The sequence below is a fragment of the Myotis davidii genome, unplaced genomic scaffold (assembly GCF_000327345.1).
Source record: "Myotis davidii unplaced genomic scaffold, ASM32734v1 scaffold1069, whole genome shotgun sequence".
NCBI classification, from domain to species: domain Eukaryota; kingdom Metazoa; phylum Chordata; class Mammalia; order Chiroptera; family Vespertilionidae; genus Myotis; species Myotis davidii.
Window position 1 is genome coordinate 728,098 of NW_006300018.1, and position 21,520 is coordinate 749,617.

Below are 21,520 nucleotides of genomic sequence, written 5' to 3' on the forward strand. Positions count from 1 at the left end.
ATAATGAACAACATAAACTGATGAACAAAAACAGATCCAGAGACAGAGAAGCATCGATCAGACCGTCAAACCTCAAAGGGAAGGTAGGGGAGAGTGGGGGTAAGGAGGGAAGATCAACCAAAGGATTTGTATGCATGCATACAAGCTTAACCAATGGACACAGACAACAGGGGGTTGAAGGCATGAGTGGGAGGTAGGAGGGGTGCATTGGGGCGATAAGGACACATATGTAATACCTTAATCAATAAAGAAAAAAACTTAAAAAAACCTTAAAAATCAATTTCGGGTGTAATAAAGACTAAAATATGAAGGCCCTGGTCAGTAGCTCAGTTTGTTGAGTGTCATCCCAACACGACAAGGTTGCACGAGAGTTCCTTTTTCTCCACATCCTCGCCAGCACTTGTTAAGGAGGTAAAACACGGAAAACTACAGGACACTGAAAAAGGAGATAGAGGAAGACATAAACAGATGGAAGAACATACCGTGTTCATGTATTGGTAGAATCAACATCATCAAGATGTCCATACTACCAAAGCAATCTATAGATTCAATGCAATCCCCATTAAAATACCAATGGCATATTTCACAGACCTAGAACGAACATTCCAGAAATTCATCTGGATTAAAGTAAGACCCCAAATAGCTGCAGCAATCCTGAGAAAGAAGAACAAAGTAGGTGGGATCTCAATACCAGATATTATGCTGTATTACAAAGCCACTGTTCTCAAAACAGCCTGGCACTGGCACAAGAACAGACATATAGTGCAATGGAACAGAACAGAAACCCAGAAATCAACCCAATCCATTATGCTCACTTAATATTTGACAACGTAAACTAGAGAATACTGATAATATTTACAACTCCAGTACTTTTGGTGGCAACTTCACAAAATGGTGCTTTCACACTTTAAGAAATCCTGCTTGTGGAGCTCCGAATTTATGTATACAGCTTTGAAATGAGGAGAATACTGTGGAGATAAACAACCCAATCAAAATATGGGCAAAGGACCTAAATAGACACTTTTTGAAAGAAGACAGAAGAAATGCCAAAAGACATATGAAAACATGCTCAAAGTCACTAATCATCCGAGAGATGCAAATCAAAACGACAATGTGGTACCATCTCACACCTGTCAAAATGGCTACCATCAACAAATCAACAAACTACTAGTATATTTTATTCCTCAGAAATCTAGCCTAGACCATATGGCCCATCATTTCTTTCTTTTGTCATTATACTTAAAATTTTTATTCCTCATCTTTGATCCTATATCTCCTTATTTTTAAAAAAATATATTTTATTGACTTTTTACAGAGAGGAAGGGAGAGGAATAGAGAGTAACATCGATGAGAGAGAAACACCGATCAGCTGCCTCCTGCACACCCCCTACTGGGGATGTGCCCGCAACCAAGGTGCACGCCCCTGACTGGAATTGAACCTGGGACCCTTCAGTCTGCAGGCCAACGCTCTATCCACTGAGCCAAACCGGTTAGGGCTCTCATTATTTTTTATCAGACATTTAACTTCTCTACTGTGATACCTAGCTATTATGTGTTCCTGGAATACACATTTAACAATTCAGACTACAGTTGCTATAATTTCATGGTCTGTAAACTCACTTAGTTGCTCATAATTTTCCTTCAACCTTTCAACACTTCCCCAGTTAGCGCCCTCTGAATACCAAACAAGACCTGACAAAATGAAGAGATATACCATGATTTTTAAAGTGATGATTTATTATCCTAAGAATGTCAATCCTTCTGAAATGAATAACTTAAATGAGATTAAGCACATTTGAATAAGATTCTAACGTATCTATTTAGATTAAATAATTTTATAGTTCATATGCCAGAAAGTGTGTGAAAATTAAAATGTTGAATAGTAAAAGCAGATTTCCCAGATATTAAAACTTCCTACAAAACTACTATAGTTGCCCCGTCAGTACGGCGCAGTGGTTGAGTGTCAACCTATGAACCAGGAGGTCACAGTTCGATTTGCTGTCAGGGCATATGCCCAAGTTGTGGGCTTGATTCCTGGTGTGGGGTGAACAGGAGGCAGCCAATCAATGATTCTCTCTCATCATTGATGTTTCTATCTCTCTCCCTCCCTCTCCCTTCCTCTCTGAAATCAATAAAAAATATTTTTAAAAAAATTACTTTAATCAAAACAGTCTGGTATTGGCATTAAAACATATTAAATAGATTGTGAAATGGAACAGAAAGTCCAGAAGTATAACCATATATTTACAGGACCTTAATATAAGATAAAAATGGCATTCTCATTAAAAAATAGGAATAATAATCAAGGAATGCTATTATTAGCAAATTGACTTGTCAACTGAAATAAAATCAAGTTAGACTCTTACCTAACACCATATTAAAATAAATTTGATGTATTATAGGACTAACTTTTAAAACCTTATTAAAATTTTAGAATAAAATTTGCAAGATTATTTGGATAAACTTAGAACTAGGAAACCTTAAGGAAGACAGGAAAAATATTTTTTTAAAAAAGAGAAATTGTGCAGTATTTCATAAATCTAAAGACCAATGATATAAAGTTTTAACTTTATAAAGTATTATAGTTCTAAACAAGTAAAATAATATTTTGACATGTTTACGTGATATTAGAATGATATATTTGTTATATAAATTATCACTTAATTAGAATTTCTATTCTTTTTTTTAATCCTCCCATGAGAATATTTCCCATTACTTTTTTAGAGAGAGTAAGGGAAGAAACATGAAGAGGAGAGAGAAACATCAATCAGTTGCCTCCTATACATGCCTTGACGGGGGATTGAAAATGCAACATAGGTATGTGGCCTGAACAGGAATCGAACCTGCAACCTTCAGTGTATGGGACAGCACTGCAACTAGCTGAGCCACCTGGCCAGAGAAAAGAATTTCTATTTTGTATGGCCTGACTTTTTTTTTTAATTAAAAGAGCTGAAAAGCTATACATGTGAATACCTAAGAGAACTGAAGAAAATACATTGATCAACATATAATAATTCTATGACGAAAAATCTGTAAGTTTGTCTAAATACATATCACACTCTTTAATGTCAAAAAACTTCCAAAATATTATTCTAATGCCTCTTAAATTACTTTATTACATTATTTATTTTATAAAAAGCTTAAAGAATAGGAGCTAAAAACTTGACATAAAAAAACTACATTACATTTGGTTTGAAATATGTGCTTCATCACCTGAAAAAAATTGAAATTTCATCCAATTTTTAGGCTTTATTTTAAAATTTTATACATACATATTTTAAATTATAAATAAACTATAAAGATATATATGCTTTATGTCTCTCTCACTTACTTGATTCCAATGTGCTTGCTTAAGAGGAAGAGAAATGTGCTAAGTCTAGATAGTGTATTCAGATTTGCTCATAAACCAGGAGATATGAATTATATGACACGTGTCATTGGAGAAAAGAGGTTTTGAGCCACAGGAATAGAGAGATATTATAAAACAAAACTGGAGTAATTATTCAGTTTTTATGCTGAATTGCTTAATACCACTAGTTAAGGAGTAAGGTTTTGCGCTGGCTGATGGGGATACCATATAGGTCAAGAGCATCAGGATTCTTTTCCTCTTGAAACTTATATTCTAGTGCAGTGGTTCTCAACCTTCCTAATGCCTCGACCCTTTAATACAGTTCTTCATGTTGTGGAGACCCCCCAACCATAAAATTATTTTCGTTGCTACTTCATAACTGTAATTTTACTACTGTAAACAATATGTAATTATATATGTGTTTTCCGATGGTCTTAGGCGACCTCTGTGAAAGGGTCGTTTGACCCCCAAAAGGGTCATGACCCACAGGTTGAGAACCGCTGTTCTAGTGGGAAAAGCAGATCTGAAACAATTATCCACTACTCATTTAGTTATGGTTATGGTAAGTGCTAAGAAGGCAAAGTGCAGATACTGAGAGATAAAAGGGGTATCTGATCTAGGGCATTTGGGGGGAAGTAGTTGGGGAAGGCTTTCCAGGGGATATGAAGTCTAAATTTAAGACCTCCAGGCTGAGTTGGAGTTAAAGCTAGGATAGGGTGGGGGAAGTCAGGCAGGGAAATGGTGTCAGGGGAGAAGACAACTGTTTGCAGGAGAAAGGCTGGAGGTAACTGAACTGAAAGTCACTGAGGCTGCAGTAGGAGACAGGATAAAATAGGTGAGGCAGGTAGAGGGTCTCATAGGCTAAATTAAGTAACCTACATTTTTTCCTATGACAAATAAAAAAACACTGAAAGTGTTTTGTTTTTAACTAGTAGTCAGTTGTTTTTTCAATAATTCCATCTTAACTTTTAAATGTAAACTTCTAAGTTCAGTGGTTTTCTTATGAAAACTATTGTTAAATGGCTTCCCATTTCTGCTTCAAATTCATGTCTTCAAAGACTGGTATCTGGAAAGAATACCATTGCATACCCTGTTTCCTCTGGAAATGCAGAGGTGGTGCTCCCATCCATCTGACAGGGGTCCAGAGAAGGAGGGTCAGAATTTTTTCTATCTTGATTTGCAGCAATATTGGTTACTCGATGTTGCAAGTCCCACTGTCGTGCTATGTTGTTAATTGTTAACCTTTTCTTCTCCTGTGAAAAAGTTTATTGTAACAAGTTCATAAAGCAATTTTTGCAGTAGGGGAATATCCAAAGTGCATACTGTTTGTACTACTTATCACACTTTTAAAGGGAGTCTATTCCTTAAAAGTAGCTATCAAATTTGTATTTTTTTAAAATATATTTGTGTTGACTTCACAGAGGAAAGAAGAGGGACAGAGAAAGAGAAACATCATTGATGAAAGAGAATCATTGATCAGCTGCCACCTACATGGCCCCTTCTGGGGATCGAGCCTGCAACCAGGAATTGAACCGTGATTTCCCAAAGCATAGGTCAATGCTCAATCAGTGAGCCACACCAACTGGGTCAAATTATTATTCTAAGACAGAGTACAACTGGCCTTTATTTACCTTGTGCATTTAAACACCTTAATAATTGTCTATCATCCTTAAAGAAAAAGAAACATATACAAACAATAATTACTCCTATTGAAGATATAAAATTTCACTACCTGAAAGTTTAACAGAAATTTATATACTTAAGTGTTATCTGAAATTTTAATTTAACAGAAATTTACATACCTTTGTGTTTAAACACAGAAAGAAAAACTGAATAGTATTTTAATTTTCCTGCCCAGTAATTAGGACTAACATGGTGAAATAACCTCAGTGGGGGGAGAAAAGGTGAGGAATTGATTAATGCTCCAAGCTTCACAGTATAAATTAAATGTTTGAAAATTAATACTTATGTACAAACTACTAAAAGAAATGGTACTAAGTTGGAATATTTCTAGGTAACTAGTGCCTTCCTAGATGAAGATTAAAGCATTTAATTCATTATATGGATTGGATACTTTAGGGGAGTGAGTCTGAAACTTTAGAGGGCCTTAAGTCACGGAGCTCTTATTAAAACATTAATTGCTAGCTCAAACCCCATTTTGATTTAGTGAGTTTCAGGTGGGGTTCTTGAATTTGCTAATGAACTTCACTTTGAGAACCACTGATTAGGGCATTGGGGCTCTATTCTCTCACAGAAACCTGTCGAAAAATGAGTTCTGGACTACTGAAACTGCCATGTTAAAATGTTTCTAGTCAACTTATATAAATGTATTGGGGAAAATAATCACTAATCTATTCTATTCTATACTATAAAAATTAACATTATTATATGGCATATTAATTAGATCAGAAGCTGAAATCAGACACTTTCCCTTCCCCTGAGGAAGGTTTTTGCCCATTTACTCAGGGCATGTGTACGTGTAGAATAATTACTTTTAGTTCCACCTCTGTGCCTATATTTGGTTATCTTTAGCATGTAGAAATGGCACTGAATATGAGTTAAAAAGCAATGACAAAGGTAATTAAAACTAAATTTTTAAAAAGTCTATTTCTAATTTTAGCATTTTTTTCAATTACTTGATATTTCAGATATACTTCTGAGACTTTTTGACATTTTATGTATGCCCTCCTTATCTAAAGTAGGAATCTACTATTCAACTGTAAATTTTCCCCCAAAATCTATAATAAAAAGCCATCTGACCTTAAGAAATTCTGTTTCAGTCATTTGCAGATGACTGGGATAATCCAATTTTTAACCTAAGCAGTGCCATTATTTCTATCATTTCCAAGACCACTTTGAAAGAGAGTGGCTATCATGAGGGCTCTATGCATTTGGTTTTCTGGCCAACTGGAGGTTGACAGAGAGAAATAGTTATTTATGTATTTTTGTTCATTTATTCACTCATTCACTTATGCATCTGACAGCAGCAGTGGCATGGCAGGAAATACTATTTTTTATAAATGAACCAGTTAGGCGGTTTGCCAGTATTAGTATCTGGCAATGGTAAACCTTGTGCCTTCAAATTTAAAAAATACCGCCTACAAGGGGAGGGTAGAAGGTGGAAGATAAGAGATCAACCAAAGGACTTGTATGCATGCATATAAGCATAACTGATGGACACAGACACTAGGGGGGTGAGGGCATGTGCTGGGGGTGGGAGTGGCTGGGGAGAGGTCAATGGGGGGGGAAAAGGAGACATGTAATACTTTAAACAATAAGGAATTTTTTAAAAAATACTGCCTACAACTATATTCCCTATAATCCAATGTGTTTTGGGCCAACCATTAGGGATATTCCATTACAGGGAAAACTAAAATCTTATTGGCTAAATCAGTAAAACGGTAAAGATGTCAAGAAGGGGGAAAGCACATTTAATTAATGGAATGAGGGGAAACAAAGGTGAGGAGGAGTCAGCAGGTTAGAGACAACAGCAGGTGACAAAAATGTTAGTATCCAGAGTAATGGCTCACATTACTTCTGAAGTATTAGTGCTGAGCTGAGAGGGCTTGGGACCAAGTTGTTTTTCTTTTTTGCTCATTTTAGAGTAGTTTTCGTAGAGTAAAAGACACAGATTAACATGTACTCTGATTAGTTTTGACAAATGCATATACCTGTGTATAATCCATAGCCCTACCAAGATACACAACGTTTAACACACCCCCCTCACACACACAAGTTTTCTTGCTTCATAAGTTTATTATACACAACTTGATATCCCTAGTAGTCATTTTTTGAATTCTGAACACCATTTTAATTTAATTTTTTTAAAAATTTATCTTTATTGTTGAAAGTATTACTATGTCCCCTTTAAAAAGAAAAGCACCTAGGTAAGACCCAAATGAGTAGTGATCACCAGAGTGCTGTCCTTAGTGTTAGAGCACAGCAGGAAGCACAGTACAGGACACAGGCTTTCCGCTGTCTTTATTATGCATTGTAATGTTAATATAAAATATTTTAAAATGAAACATTTTATTTAAGGAAAGAAATATCTGATATGCTGAATCACTTAAAACCAGTTTATAACAAATTTCAATTCCTGTATTTCTCAAAATTTTTACCAAATGTATAACAGAGAAGCTAACAGAAAGTTTTCAAATTTAGAACTTTAAATGCCATGAGGAAACACAGGCGATGCACTTGTATGGAAACAAATGATAACTTCTATTATATTTATTTTTATTTCTTCCTTTTAAAATAGCTTTTGCGCCAGAACCGGTTTGGCTCAGTGGATAGAGCGTCGGCCTGCGGACTCAAGGGTCCCAGGTTCGATTCCGGTCAAGGGCATGTACCTGGGTTGCGGGCACATCCCCAGTGGGAAATGTGCAGGAGGCAGCTGATCGATGTTTCTCTCTCATTGATGTTTCTAATGTTCTATCTCTCTCCCTTCCTCTCTGTGAAAAATCAAAAAAATATATTAAAAAAAATAGCTTTTGCATGAGTTTTATAATGTATATTATACAGTATTTCAGAAGTACAAGTTTATTTATAGGTAGTAAACTTATAAAAGTTTTAGGGGTGTTTATAAAAAACATTCTATTGATGGGAATGAACATTTTATAGTTGGAAACCACTTTTCTAGCTGACTAGATGGCTTCAATGCAGTGGATATGAGCACACACATGCATACAGCTAAGGGAGAAAATACCTTAAGCAAGGATTGTTTATGACTTTCCCGCCTCTTCTCTTCCTCCTTTTTGGCTACAACAGATGCCATACGCCTTTCTTCTTCCTAAAGAAATTTAAAAAAATCATTAAGCATTTAATCTCTTTTATGTTAAATATCTTTGGTTCTGTAAGTCTGGTTTTCTTTGTGAGAGGCATACTAAACTTTACTAATATAAACTATGCCCTCAAAGAAAGTTATCACGGTCTTCTTTATTTTGTTCTTTATTCTTAAAAAAACTGCAGTCTTAACTCTACTCCCAACTATGGAGGTGAGACAAATCTAGCTAATACAAGAGGGCAAAAATAATGAGAGAAGAAAAAAGAGGGGAACAGCTTGTATAAGTTTTCTTAGTACACTGGGCACAATAGTTCCACATAGAAAGACTTAAATTTTTTATTATGAAGATTCAAAGGATCAAAATGATACTTCTAACAATTTTTTATTTTATTTATGGCTGCAAATCAGAGTTTTATTTATGATAAATAAGAGTGAAAACCTTTTAAAACTCTCCATTGATATTAACAAATTATTCTCAATGAATATCATTCCTTTTACTTTGTTTTTAAATTGATTTGGCCAGTCTAAATTCTTAAATTCTAAAAACTGTTAAGTAATATTATAGACAGGTTAGAAAAGTTTTAAAAATAAGTCATAATCCCAACACCTTAACTCAAATTTTATCATTTCTCTATTACCTTACAATATTCACTATGAACAAATTTTTAAAAGTTGTAATCTGTATACACAATCTTAATCATATTTTCCCCCTCGAGATTATCAAAATTTAACAGTAAATTATAACCATGTAACTTTTTTATTATCAAAAGATTTATGGACATTCAAAATTATGTCCCAATTTGAGAAAACAATTTCTTCATAAAATACAAGCTTGAAAGTATCTTCAGAGATAGGAAACTATAAAAAATCAATTTAGCACATTTGAAGATCTCTTTCAAAAGTGAAAAGTTACAAAAACGGAAATTAAAAATTCAGGGGGAAGGGGTTGCAGAGTATATTTTACACAGCTGAAGAGAGGATCAGATGACTGAAAAGTAGGTCAGAAGAAATGTTCTTATATGCTTTCATAGCATCCTGAACAACACTTACTACTAACCTGTTTCATTTGAATTATCTCTGGCACTATCTCTCCACTCTCTTACCCCAAAGTGCTCCATAAAGGTATAGAACATGTCAGCTCCAAGCACATAATAGATATTCAATAAACATATACTTAAAGAATGAATTATTGAATATACATCTTTGTATATTTGTTCAATAATTACCTAAAACTCTAACTACTAAATAAAATGACAAACATATTTCTAGAGCTTTTGATACATTTGCAAATTTCCCCCCATAAATGTAGTACTAATTTGTATTCCTATCCGAAGTAACATGATGAATAGTCATACGAGCTGTTTACCAAATATTCCTGTGTCTTCCCACACCCAGGCCACATCGTGAGATAGTACACCTGCCCCTCAAAGTTAAGTGTGGACATTGACTTGCTTTGGCCAATTCCACGTGAGCAAAAGTGACATGTTTAGTTCTAGATGGAAGCTTTCAGAGACATGTCTGATATAGCTATTTCTCTCTCGCCTCTGTCACAGAATCTGCAAAGCTTCAGATAATGGGTACTCTGAAGGTCTTGGTCCTGGAATGAGGACAACACACAGCCATGTTCTGGGACCACATACTATGGGCAGACAATTAGTATTAACATGAAATAAACTTTGTTACTTTAATCTACTGAGGTTAGATAAGTCATTACTGTAGATTATCTGGCCTATTTTGACCAGTATATAGGTTATTATCCGTTATATTAAAATTAAGTAAGGTCAAAGAGGCCATGAAAATGTAGTCTAGAGGGTGAGCCATTATAAATGCTTCTGAAAACAAAGAAAGACCTAGACTAAAGAAGTATACTGAACATGCACAAAGAGAAACTATCACAGCGTTAAAAAGGAGACTAAAAATGCATCCATTGGAAGCCTCTCCTTTTAGAAATGAGAAAATGGTGCTCTGAGAAGTACGCTTGTAGCGGTTTTTATAAGGTCACACAGCTGGTGACAGAACTAGAATCAGGACCAGAAGCCATGTCTTGTAAGAAATGGAACTAATAATGTTTTATAATAAGGATATATTTAAATGCATTTTACTGATTTTAGAGAGAGAAAAAGGGTGAGTTTAGCATTCAGTAGTAATCTGCCATTTGATTTAGTTGTTTAAAAGGGAACAGAAATTTAATGTGATTTTGAGGGAATTTAAAGTGTCTTTTACAATATGGAATATACTTATTCTTAATGTAAGGCTGGATGGAGATAATGAGGAGAAATAGACTAAATAAAAATTCAAAACCTTGATTCCTAACATCACAAAATAGCTAGATTAATACTTATATTAAATTCTTTTGTTCAGTAAATACTGATTTGGTGCCAATTTAGTATAAACTATTTCAGAACAAACTTTTTAAAGAGCAAGTTATACTGATATTCAATTGTTGACTCATCTATAAAATGTGAACTAGAAACAGATTGGTTGTTTAAAGAGCCAATTTCAAACAGCACTGGAAGCTGTACGGAGCACGTCCTACACATATTTAAGAGGTGATTCCAACAGAGTTTCCAAAAGAATCTGAGCTTCTATTAAAGACAGTAGGGCTTTCAAAGGAAAGCCAAACCCAGGGAAACTGGATAGATGCCAAATCAATTCAAATATTGAGTGTTTTAAGGAATTTATATATTTGATATCTGTATTTCAGCCCAAATACTTATAGAGTAACTAAACTTAGAAACAAAAAACAAACTTCTAATTTTAAAGATAAGCTAGAACTCTGTTGCTAAGATGAAAAAAGAGTGAAATTCTGGCATCTTCATGATAATAGTTCAATTTCTGGGATCAAAGCCAAACCCTTTATGTAGCAAAAGAAAGGAATCTAGCTGGGACTCAAAAAAATATTAAAAAATCAACTTTTTTCCATATTTGAGTTTGTCTTGGAGACCTATTATAGAAATAGAGAATCCAGAAATCATTCTATTATAGGAATGATTTCAAAGAAGTACAGTGATTCAATAGATGTTTGATAACCTGGATTATACTCTATTAGTAGATTATTAAGGTTCTAAAAACAATGCATGTGTTATATGAGAAATTTGTTCCAAACTAAATAATAAAATGGTCCTAACTAATATAGACAGCAATTTATGTGGCATTAAAAAAGTAAATGGCAATGTGGGCTTTTAACCCTAATGTTTAAAACAATAGAAGATAAAAGGCATTGTCAAGTATAAAAGACTATATCAAGTATTAGAACAGATTTTAAAGTCACAGTGTTTTTGTCTGGAAGAGATGGTCCATATTTTTCATTCAAAGAATTTTGTTTTACAGAGAAAACTGATTTTTCTAGGGTCATAGTTAATGTCAGATTCAACATTCGAAGCCCTGTCACCTGACTTCTATTGGCCCAGGGCTATTAGTTGTTAAATACCAAAGGAGGTAGAAGCCAGAGCAGGCTAGGTTATGCTGTTATAACAACTTCACAACTTACACTGGCTTACAATAAGAAAAGTTTATTTCTTGATCATGCAAGAACACTACCACTGTCCTCCATAAATTGGCTAAGTACTCCTGGGTGTTGTGATCTGATAGTATCTTCAACTCATCATATGCTTCCACAATGACCACGGAAGAAAGGCATGGAAAAATCACACATAAGTTTTTAAATGCGTCTGACTGGAAATTATATACATTACTTCTGCTCACATCTCATGGGCCAAAGCAAATTGCATGACCACACCTAACTGCAAAAGGAAAGGAACTATCGTCTTTCCATACGTCAAAGAGAGGAGGAGAACCAGAACACATTGCTAAGCATTAGTAACGGGGACCACATCATTGGAGTGAGAAAAAAACTCACTTCTGCTTCAGCTAGACGATACCACTTTTTGGAGAGCAAATTATAAATAAGTTCATATTAAGCCAACTAAATGTGGGTGTGAGGTGAAGACTTTAGGCATTGTGTCTGTTTCAGAATTGTGAACATACAGCCTTAGAAATAAAAAGGAGAAAATTCTGTCTCCCAGAATTTTCTATACAATGGTCCTTGTTCTAGCCTCTCAAAATTGTGTCTTTTCTCTTATTGGATAGTTGTGAAAATATCTGAAGACCTGCAGTATCATCCTTATGTCTACTTTTTAGATTCTGATTTGATCAACCAATATATCAGGATCTCTAATTTCTCCAGTTTCTGTCATTCACATACTTTATCAGAATAAAATAAATATTGTCATCATCATCTAGTCATTAATCACAAATGTTAAATAGAATGGGCCTGAGGAAAAGCCTCATGGCCTACAAATACAGATTTCTCTATGGGCTGGCATTAACAATTAATTCATGTTCTATAGGTATACCTGAACCACAAATCCATTTAACCATCTTGTCATACAATTTATCCAAAGTGATCTCATAAAAGACTTGTCAAATACTTTGCTTAAGTACTAAAACACTATCTATCTATAGTACTCTTCTGAAAGGGGCTGTTTATAATATCTAAAAATAGAAAAATGACCTTGGTGTAAATTGTTTTTAGTGAACTAATGCTGCCTCCTAGTGATCAATTCCTTAAGTACAACCCCTCTTGTAATAATCTAATTTAGTTTTCTTTCATACTCAACATCAAGTTTATTATTACAATTTGCGGAATTTACATTCTTTCCTTCTTTGATAAAAAGACAGATTAGTTTACCTTACTAATTACTTCCAGCTACTACAGTATTCAACACTGCTTCTCAGAAATAACTTTCAGTGGTTTATCAATCCATTCACTATGTTTATTCAGTGTTCTAGATCAAGGATTGGTGAACTCTACCCCACAGACCAAATCTAATCTGCCACCTGTTTTTGTAAATGACGTTTGGCTGGAACACAGCCATGCTCATTTACTTATGAATTGTAGTATATGTCTGCTCTCACACCACAATGACAGAGCTGTGTAGTTTTCAACGGAGCTTGTATAGCCCCAAAAGCCTAATTAGGTCCTTACAATAAAGTTTGTCAGCCCCTGTTCTAGACGGCTCAGAATTCAAACTTATTAATTCACCTATCCTAGGCCTCACTTTTACCTTATTAATATTTATTTCTACTCTTTACATACTAAAAGCCATTCTTGTTAAAGCAAAACAGGCATTGAAGCCAACAATTCATATTACCTCTTAGCACCACATTATCTCTTGCCATTCCTCTGGATCAGAGCCCTAGAAGCTCTTAACCCCGACTATCTCCCTTGCTTCTCATCTCACCACCCGACCCATCCTCCCCAATTCCTCCTCTGGGCTGCTACTCAGAGAAATAATCTCTTTCATAGGCAATTCCAATTTAACTACCTTAAACTCTTCAATAGCTGTTTTTATGATCATGACAAAAATCTAACCACTTTATTATGATATAAAATGCCTTTCACGGCCTAGTCCTTGCCTGTCAGACAGCCTTTGCTCCTGCTAGTGTCCTCCATGTACTCAGCCATGTTGAACTGCTATCAGTTGCTATCGTCTCTCAGCACCCCTCTGCATTTTGCACACCTTCTCACTCCCTGTAACATTCTTCACAGATGCTTCCTCCTTCTTTGCCACTCTTCAAGACTCAAGTATTTTCTCCTTTGGAACTTACCCTATTTCTCTGGTAGAGTGCTTTGCTCTTCAATATGACTGTGCTGTGTGTGTGTGTGTGTGTGTGTGTGTGTGTACATACAAATATCCATCAATCTATCTTATCTAACTAGTCATTTTGAATTATAATCAAGCTGCATGACTGCCTCTGCATTAGGCTGTAAGTTAATGGGAGGGCAGAAATTATAAGTCTGATCTTACCATATCTAGTATCTAACATAGACCCTCGTACAGAAACTTTTCAGTTCAAAGTGACTAAGAATGTCTCAGAAAGTTTTGCACAGTGCCTCTAAGTTAAAACAAAAAAGCTCTGTTTACCATAGTTAGGAAGCAACTTAACAAGTCTTCATGTTCTAGCAACTTAGTAGCCATTTGAAAACAATAATACATATAAACTGAAAGAAAAAAATGTATCACTCTTATATAACCACAATTACTTACCAATGGAACAGGTGTGCCTGTGGGGCACTGGACAACTTCTCCAACCCTGGAATTAGATCTGATACTGCCACCCCATTTCCTGTTCCATACTAATTCGACATGGCATTTGTTTTGATCCCAATAACCACTGAAAAGTCAGCTTCGAAAAGATATGGTGCCAGAGAGAGAAATATAGTGTGATCTAATGTGAAATGGTAAACTACCTTGAGCTGGAAGTTTTTCAGTAACTCATAGATACCAAATCTCACTGTGTTTTCCTTAAAAGTAAAGTGTTCCACAGTGCCCCTGTGAGTTCACTTCAGCATCTTTGGCGCACAGTTTGGGAACCGCAGCCCTTGTTCACAGAAGTTCATTAAATGTTTGTGTAATTCACCTCAGCTAGAATGTTTACATTATAAATTACATAAAATTCAAGCAAGATATCATTTTTAAAGAGAAAAAATTATTATAGAACAGGTATCAGCAAACTTTTCTAGTAAGATGGTAAATATTTTAGGCTTGTAGACCATATAGTTTCTTTAGCAACTACTCAATTTTACTATTGCAGCATCAAAGCAGACATAGATAGTATATAAATGTGTTATAGGCAGACACACATGAGCAGAGCAAGGATGATGGGCCAGATACAGAAGGTCACAGGGCAGAAAGCCTCAGATGCCTAGCAAGGAGCAAAACTGGGAAAACAAGAACCTCGCCTCCAGGATGACCTATCCTCCCCTAGCACATCAATAGTCCTTTAGTTTGGACCACCTGACCTTTCATTTTGTTGGAGACCCTCCCCTGTGATCTCCTCTAAGATATCCACCTGCAAGAGAGAGAGAAATATGTTCAGGATGAAGGACCCAAATGCAAGCTCTCGCCCAGGGGAGCATGCCCATGCCATTCCCTTCTCCTTTCTTCCCTCTAGGACTCAGGAGACTGCAACCAGGGGAGCAATGGGCAGCAGCAGCTGGTCCTGGGCTAATCCCTTGAACCTGTCTCTAAGGCTGCCTTTTCTCTGACTTCTCAGTGAACCAAAGCAGCCCAGCCTAGGCTCTCCTGTTACTTCTTCTATGCCCTTTCTTGTTTCACTGTCCTAAGTATGTTTTCACTGTGGCCAATAAATTCTTACTTAGTTTGCTTTGCCTTTTCTCTTGATTGAAATATTTTCTTCAAGAAGACAAGAACCGTGGTCTCATTGTCTCACCAGGAACAAATGGATGAAATGACTGCTCCAATCTAACTTTTTTACAAAAACAGGTGACCAGCTCATAGGCATTGTATGCCAACCCTGTTTCTGCAAATCTTTAAAAGGTATATTCTTTCCACAGTAAAGTTACTATCTATATATATAAAAACCCACTGACCATTACTGCAGAACGACCAGAATGGCCAGTTGCTATGATGCGCACTGACCACCAGGGGGCAGACACTCAATGCAGGAGCTGCCCCATGATGGTCAGTGCACTCCCACAGCGGGAGCACCACTCAGCCAGAAGCTGGGCTCACAGCTGGCGAGCATGGTGGTAGTGGCGGGAGCCTGTCCTGCCTCTGCTGCAGTGCTAAGGAGTGGCAAGCCAAGCAGTAAGGAGTGAGCAGGTGGGCAGTTAGAAGCAAGAGGTCCTGGATTGCAAGAGGGAGCAGGCCGGGCTGAGGGCCTCCCCCCACCCCGGCCTATGCATGAATTTCATGCATCAGGCCTCTAGTAAAATTATAAACAAAAAGTGAACTAAATAACATGGTCCATCCCGATATAAATAAATTGAAATTTTTATGAGGAATTGGATTACAAAAGAAAAGCAGTAACTTCACATGGAGAAGCCTGGAAGACTTCATCTTAATTAAAGTGAACAATATCAGTAAAGGGATAAATAAAAGTTACACATCACTTGACAGGATGCAATGAGAAGAATGCAAAATCACTTGTGATATTTATCCCAAAGATCTGCAGCTAAAAATTAATCATGAGGAAATATGAAAAAAAAAAACACCTGAATTGAGGATCATTCTACAAAATAACTGATCTGTAATCTTCATAAATACTGAAGTCATGAAATCCCCCCCAAAAAGAATTGAGGAACTGTGCCTGAAAAACAGACATGACAATAAAATGCATCTACATGTAATGTGAAGGGACCCAATTCCGCCACCCCAAAGCTGCTTTCCAATGTATTGAATTTAAGGTGTTTATTAAGAAACAAAAGATTCAGAAAGAACCTTTGACCCTCCCCCTTTCCTACTCAAGATATTCAGATAGAGAAACCTGTTTCAGGAAGGACAGCTCAGTATGCTGCCTAATTTGAAGTACGGTAAATAAGAGGGCTTCAGGCAGGTGGATACCGTGTGTCCCACTGTTTCTGAATCTCCTGGCTAGGATTCTTCTGCCAAGTGTGTTCCCTCCTCCTCAACTACCTGTAAATCATCCATTCTTATTTCTGAAATATAATTCCCTGTCCCCCCACCCTCACCCCATCCCCTTCTCCTTTGTCCAAAAATGTTTTATATATCCAATGTTGCCTCACTGTCTTTGGAATTTTCATGTAATTCTCATGCCTATGTAAATTCCCTATGCACATATATTAAACTTTCATATTCTACTGTTAATCTGTATCTGTTTGGTTATTGGCCCAGCCAGAAGAAGGAAAAGTGTTAATATTTTTTAGCCCCCACAAATGAATAATTCCAAACTGGATCATTTTGCTATACCAAATATTGTTGATATGATTGCTAAAATTGAAAGTGGTGTGAGAATTCGACCCTAGTAATTATTCAATATTCATTTCCTGACTTCATTAGTTATATTGTGTTTACACAGGAGAATGTCTTTGCTTATAGGAAATACACACTAATCTGTTCAGGGTTGTTGAGGAATCAAGTCAGCAACTTACTCTCAAGTGGTTCTGTTATAGTAGGCGGCTAGTAAGATATTAACAAAAGAGAAGGGAGCCAGCCATCTAATTAAGTTGGATTAACTAAGAGTCTTCGGCTTCCAGACGCAGGGGATAGCCAAACTGCCCTGCCAAGGGAATTAACATCCCTTCTTCCCCCTGAGTAGGAGGAAGAGCCAGCTTTCCAATCTCCCAGGGAAGTACCAGCCCCTTCCTACAGATTAAACCAGGGAAAGGGGTGAAACAGAGAGGGGGAAATTCTCCTCCTGAGGCATGCACAGAAGCCAGATGATGAGGCAAAACTATGAGGCATTTGCAGTAGGAGCCAGAATGGCCACCATAAAGGAGACGATCCTAGCCTGGGAAAATTTGGGAAAAGGACAGGGTAGGATAAGGGTATGGAAACCTGGGTGATTAAGGAAAGGGAATGGCTAGGGGGGAGGGCCCAGCACAAGCCAGAGAAGAATTAGGAACAAGATTGGAGTGTTTGAAAAAAAGCCTGCTCTCTCTCAAGCCCAAGAAAATATAACCAGAGCTGAACAAAGGCCCGAGACACACACTGCCTTGCTGGTGCTAGACCAGCGGTTCTCAACCTGTGGATCGCGACCCCTTTGGTGGTCGAACGACCCTTTCACAGGGGTCGCCTAAGACCATCCTGCATATCAGATATTTACATTACGATTCATAACAGTAGCAACATTACAGTTATGAAGTAGCAACAAAAATAATTTTATGGTTGGGTCACAACATGAGGAACTGTATTTAAAGGGCCAGAAGGTTGAGAACCACTGTGCTAGACTATTAGAGCCTTGAATGCCAGGGTAATGGCATGGCAGGTCTGGGTCCTGGCCCTTCTCCTAAGTGAGGACAAGTGCGGACGTGTGGCTCCATAGGTTACACTTCTTCCACAATGAGATGAAGCTGACCCACCTGGTCATGACTGAGGCAGTACAGCAGCTTCTGGAGGGGCATCTATGCTGTACATGCCTCTCCAATAAATCTTGCCACTAAACCTCAACTCCTCCTATGCATGAGTCCCCGAAATGCTTTTTCTGCAACTTTGCAAGGACCCATTTCCAGACTGGCCTGGCAGACCTGCCTTGGTCCTGGTCCATGTCTGACAACAGTACAAGAAAAAAAAGTTCCTTGTACTGTATGTACAAATTCTCTGTAACTTTGAGATTGTTTCCATGTAAGAGTTTTTTAAATTTCTAAAATGAACAGTGGAAGAGCAGATGTGAAGGACTGCTGCTCTGTATTTAGCAGGACATCTGGCCCTGCTCCCACCCCAGGTGATTTTCCCCCATTTTCTCACCAGGCAAACATACTCTATGGACTGTACAAGAACAGTGACTACATACAGTTTATTCTCCTTTATTTAAGGCATAGAAGTGGGTAAATATCACTGAGCCAGCAAATCTTTATTGAACATTATTACATTTTCTGCATTGAGTGAGATAGAGAAGAAAAGAACCATGTGCAGAACACTTGTATGTATTAGACAAGGAAAAAGAAGAATGATTTCTGCTCTGTATGGACATTAGCTATGTAGACAAAACTGACATAAATTCACTATAAGAAGCACAATACAGTAAAACCTTTATATAATGGACTAATTTGGGTGAGGGGGTGTCCATTAAAGCCTAAAGTCTGTTATATAATAAAGTAGGTTTTCCAAATGCACATGTTAAAAAATTGACAGATTAGTTGGTTTACCTATTTTCACTTATCCTATCTAATAATAGACAAAGATTGAAATTGACTGTACCTTCGCTACACCTCCCATTGGCTAATCAGCGAGATATGCAAATTAACCGCCAACAAAGATGGCAGTTAATGCAAATGGTGCGAAGCGGCAGAGCCAAGACTAAAGGTGGCTCTGGCTGCCGGAACTGCGAGAGGCTTCAAGGCGCCTCCAGCCGCTGAAGGCGCCTCTGGCCTCCGAAGACATGAGAGGTTTGGAGGCGCCTCCGGCCACCAGAGCCGCAAGAGGCTTGGAGGCGCCTACGGCTGCTGGAGCAGCGAGAGGCTTGGAGGCACCTCCAGCCGGAGCAAAGGCCTGGGTGCCGGGTGCTGGAGGAAAACCGGTGCCGGCAGCCAGGGGAAGGGAAGGCCTATCTCACAAATCTTTTAGTGCAACAAGCCTCTAGTCTATAATAATAAAAACATAATATGCTAATTAGACCGGACATCATTCAGGATGTCCTTCCAGACAAAGCAGGGGCCGGAGGGAAGCCTGGGTCCTGGGTGCTAGCCGGTGGCCAGAGGAGGAAAGACTGGGTCCCGGGTGCCTGCCAGGAGCCAGAAGGAAGCCAGAGTCCTGGGTGTGTGCCGGTGGCTGAAGGGAAGGAAGGCCTACTTTTGCACGAATTTCATGCATTGGGCCTCTAGTGTAAACATGTTTGTGTAATTAAAGTATGTATGAAAAATTTAATTTCACAGAAAAGTTTTCTGTAGGTATTACAGTAATTTTAAATTTAAACTGAATAGATCTAGTTAATGCATGCATTCACCAATCACTGAGAGTAAACAAATGCACACAGCTGGGGCATGTGCACATCGGAATATCAGCTGGCCTGCGTTAAACTGCTACAGAAAGTCATGCCACACAACAACAGAACCAATTACCTGTTTTGTCTACATAATTCGGTGTGATTGCTAATCATATCCTGAACATTGTTTAAGAGCTGTAGACTACAGTGGTAGATATGTAATATTTATTTATGTTGGTGAAATTACTACAGGGGTTTTTTCCAACATTCAGCCTATTTGCTAAAATTTGTTAAAAATAACAGTGAATTAAAACAGAAAACAACCTGTTAGTTTAATTATAAGCAAATCTTGGTTAAAAGCATTAAAAAATTAACAGGGTGCTAATTTTCACCTATGACATATGGACCAGAAATTCTGTCTGTTAAATTGAGGTCCACAAAATCAAGGATTTACTGTACATAATTAAGTACTAATTTATATAAATGGGTTAGCTTCACCTCTTAACCCACTCATATCAACTCCATCAGGAAGAACAATGAGAAGTAGCCAAGATGCCTAATTAAGAAAGACACGTAGACAGGGTAAAAATATGAAACAGTGTTGACAGTATAGATCTAAACAAACTGAGAGAACAAAGAACCATGCTGGAACAAAGAGAGAGGCAGAAACTACCAGGCCCCTGGTATTCATGATTCATTAACACTTAACTCTGTGCTAGCCATCTTATCTGTCCATAATACTGCTGAGATAGACATGTAAACTGCACACATTGTGAAGCTGTATACAGGACATGAGTCAACTGGCAATTGAATAAACTTAACTGATCACTCAAAATGCACATTAATATTGGAAGCGGTAAGAAGAAAACAGGTAGAAGCTTAGGTCTGAGATTATTGAAAGGACTTTTCTGAGAAAATAAAATATTAAAATTAACTTGGGATGCAATGAAATGAATTAAGGCAAGTTTCTTTCTTTCTTCCAGAACTTCTTGGAGCCCAAAATATGCTAATGTACATTGTATACCAATAAACAAGATATCATATGCAGCATTTCACTCAGATGAGGAGCCATATCAAAACCTGTAAGTAGAATAGGTAGAGTGGAGTAGAATGAATAAGAAAAGAGATAATTACTTGGAGAGGTACAGCATCAAAAACAACTCCGTATGATACCTCCTAGAAGCCTCACCCTGTTCTAAGGTTTGTTCAGTGGCTCATTTTACCTTACTAACAACATAATACAATTATGACCACCATTTTACTTTGAGAAAATGAGGTATAGAAAGGTTAAGGAAACTGCTGAAGGTATACAAATAGAAAATAGTCACAATAGGATTCAGACTTAAACAGTTTGCTTTCTTAATCATTATGTTCTTAACCATTACCGATGGAATTCTTACCCATTACAAAGTAAATTATTAGTTAGATATTAAGCAAAAATGAAAAACAAGCATAATAATTAAGTTAAATAGAAGGATAGAAATTTAAAAAGCCCTATTCAATGACATTGGGAATAGGGGAAAAGTGGTAAAAATATCTACAATTACAATTTTGAAGTATACCATAATTACATTTATGATTATCCCTAGTTTATTAAAATTAAGAAGCACTTCAAGCAGAGAATATAAAACCCAATTTCCTCATGCACACTAAGGAGAACAGACTGTAAGTGCTTGGAGGAGCTCTCACCGTGACTCTCCTTGTATCCAGCTGGCGCAGCTGCAGCATGTTCTGAAGAACAGTGTGCTTGTACCATGGCTCCTGAGCTATGGGGTTGCCATCAAAAGTGATGTCTGAGAGAGAAGGAGAGTCGGCAAGGCAGCAAACACTCTCAAAACTGTAGAGACAGAAAACAGTTATTGTGGGGAGAAACCAAGATGGCGGCATAGGTAAACACTGGAGTTTGCTGCATTGAACAACCACTTCAAAAATACAACTAAAAGACGAAACGGACATCATCCAGAACCACAGGAAAGCTG

General features: G+C 37.2%; 1 protein-coding gene across 2 annotated transcripts in view; it reads right to left on the minus strand.

The window, feature by feature from the left end:
* Nucleotides 1–21,520, minus strand: part of LRRC49 (leucine rich repeat containing 49) — a 232,482-nt gene that overhangs the window by 82,122 nt on the left and 128,840 nt on the right. For both annotated transcript variants that reach the window (XM_006776066.2, XM_006776068.2), the window contains exons 9-11: nt 21,231–21,378; nt 8,055–8,138; nt 4,439–4,602 (exon numbers count right to left, since the gene is read on the minus strand). In XM_006776066.2, coding sequence (XP_006776129.1) covers nt 4,439–4,602; nt 8,055–8,138; nt 21,231–21,378 — 396 coding nt within the window. The remainder of the gene's footprint in view (nt 1–4,438; nt 4,603–8,054; nt 8,139–21,230; nt 21,379–21,520) is intronic.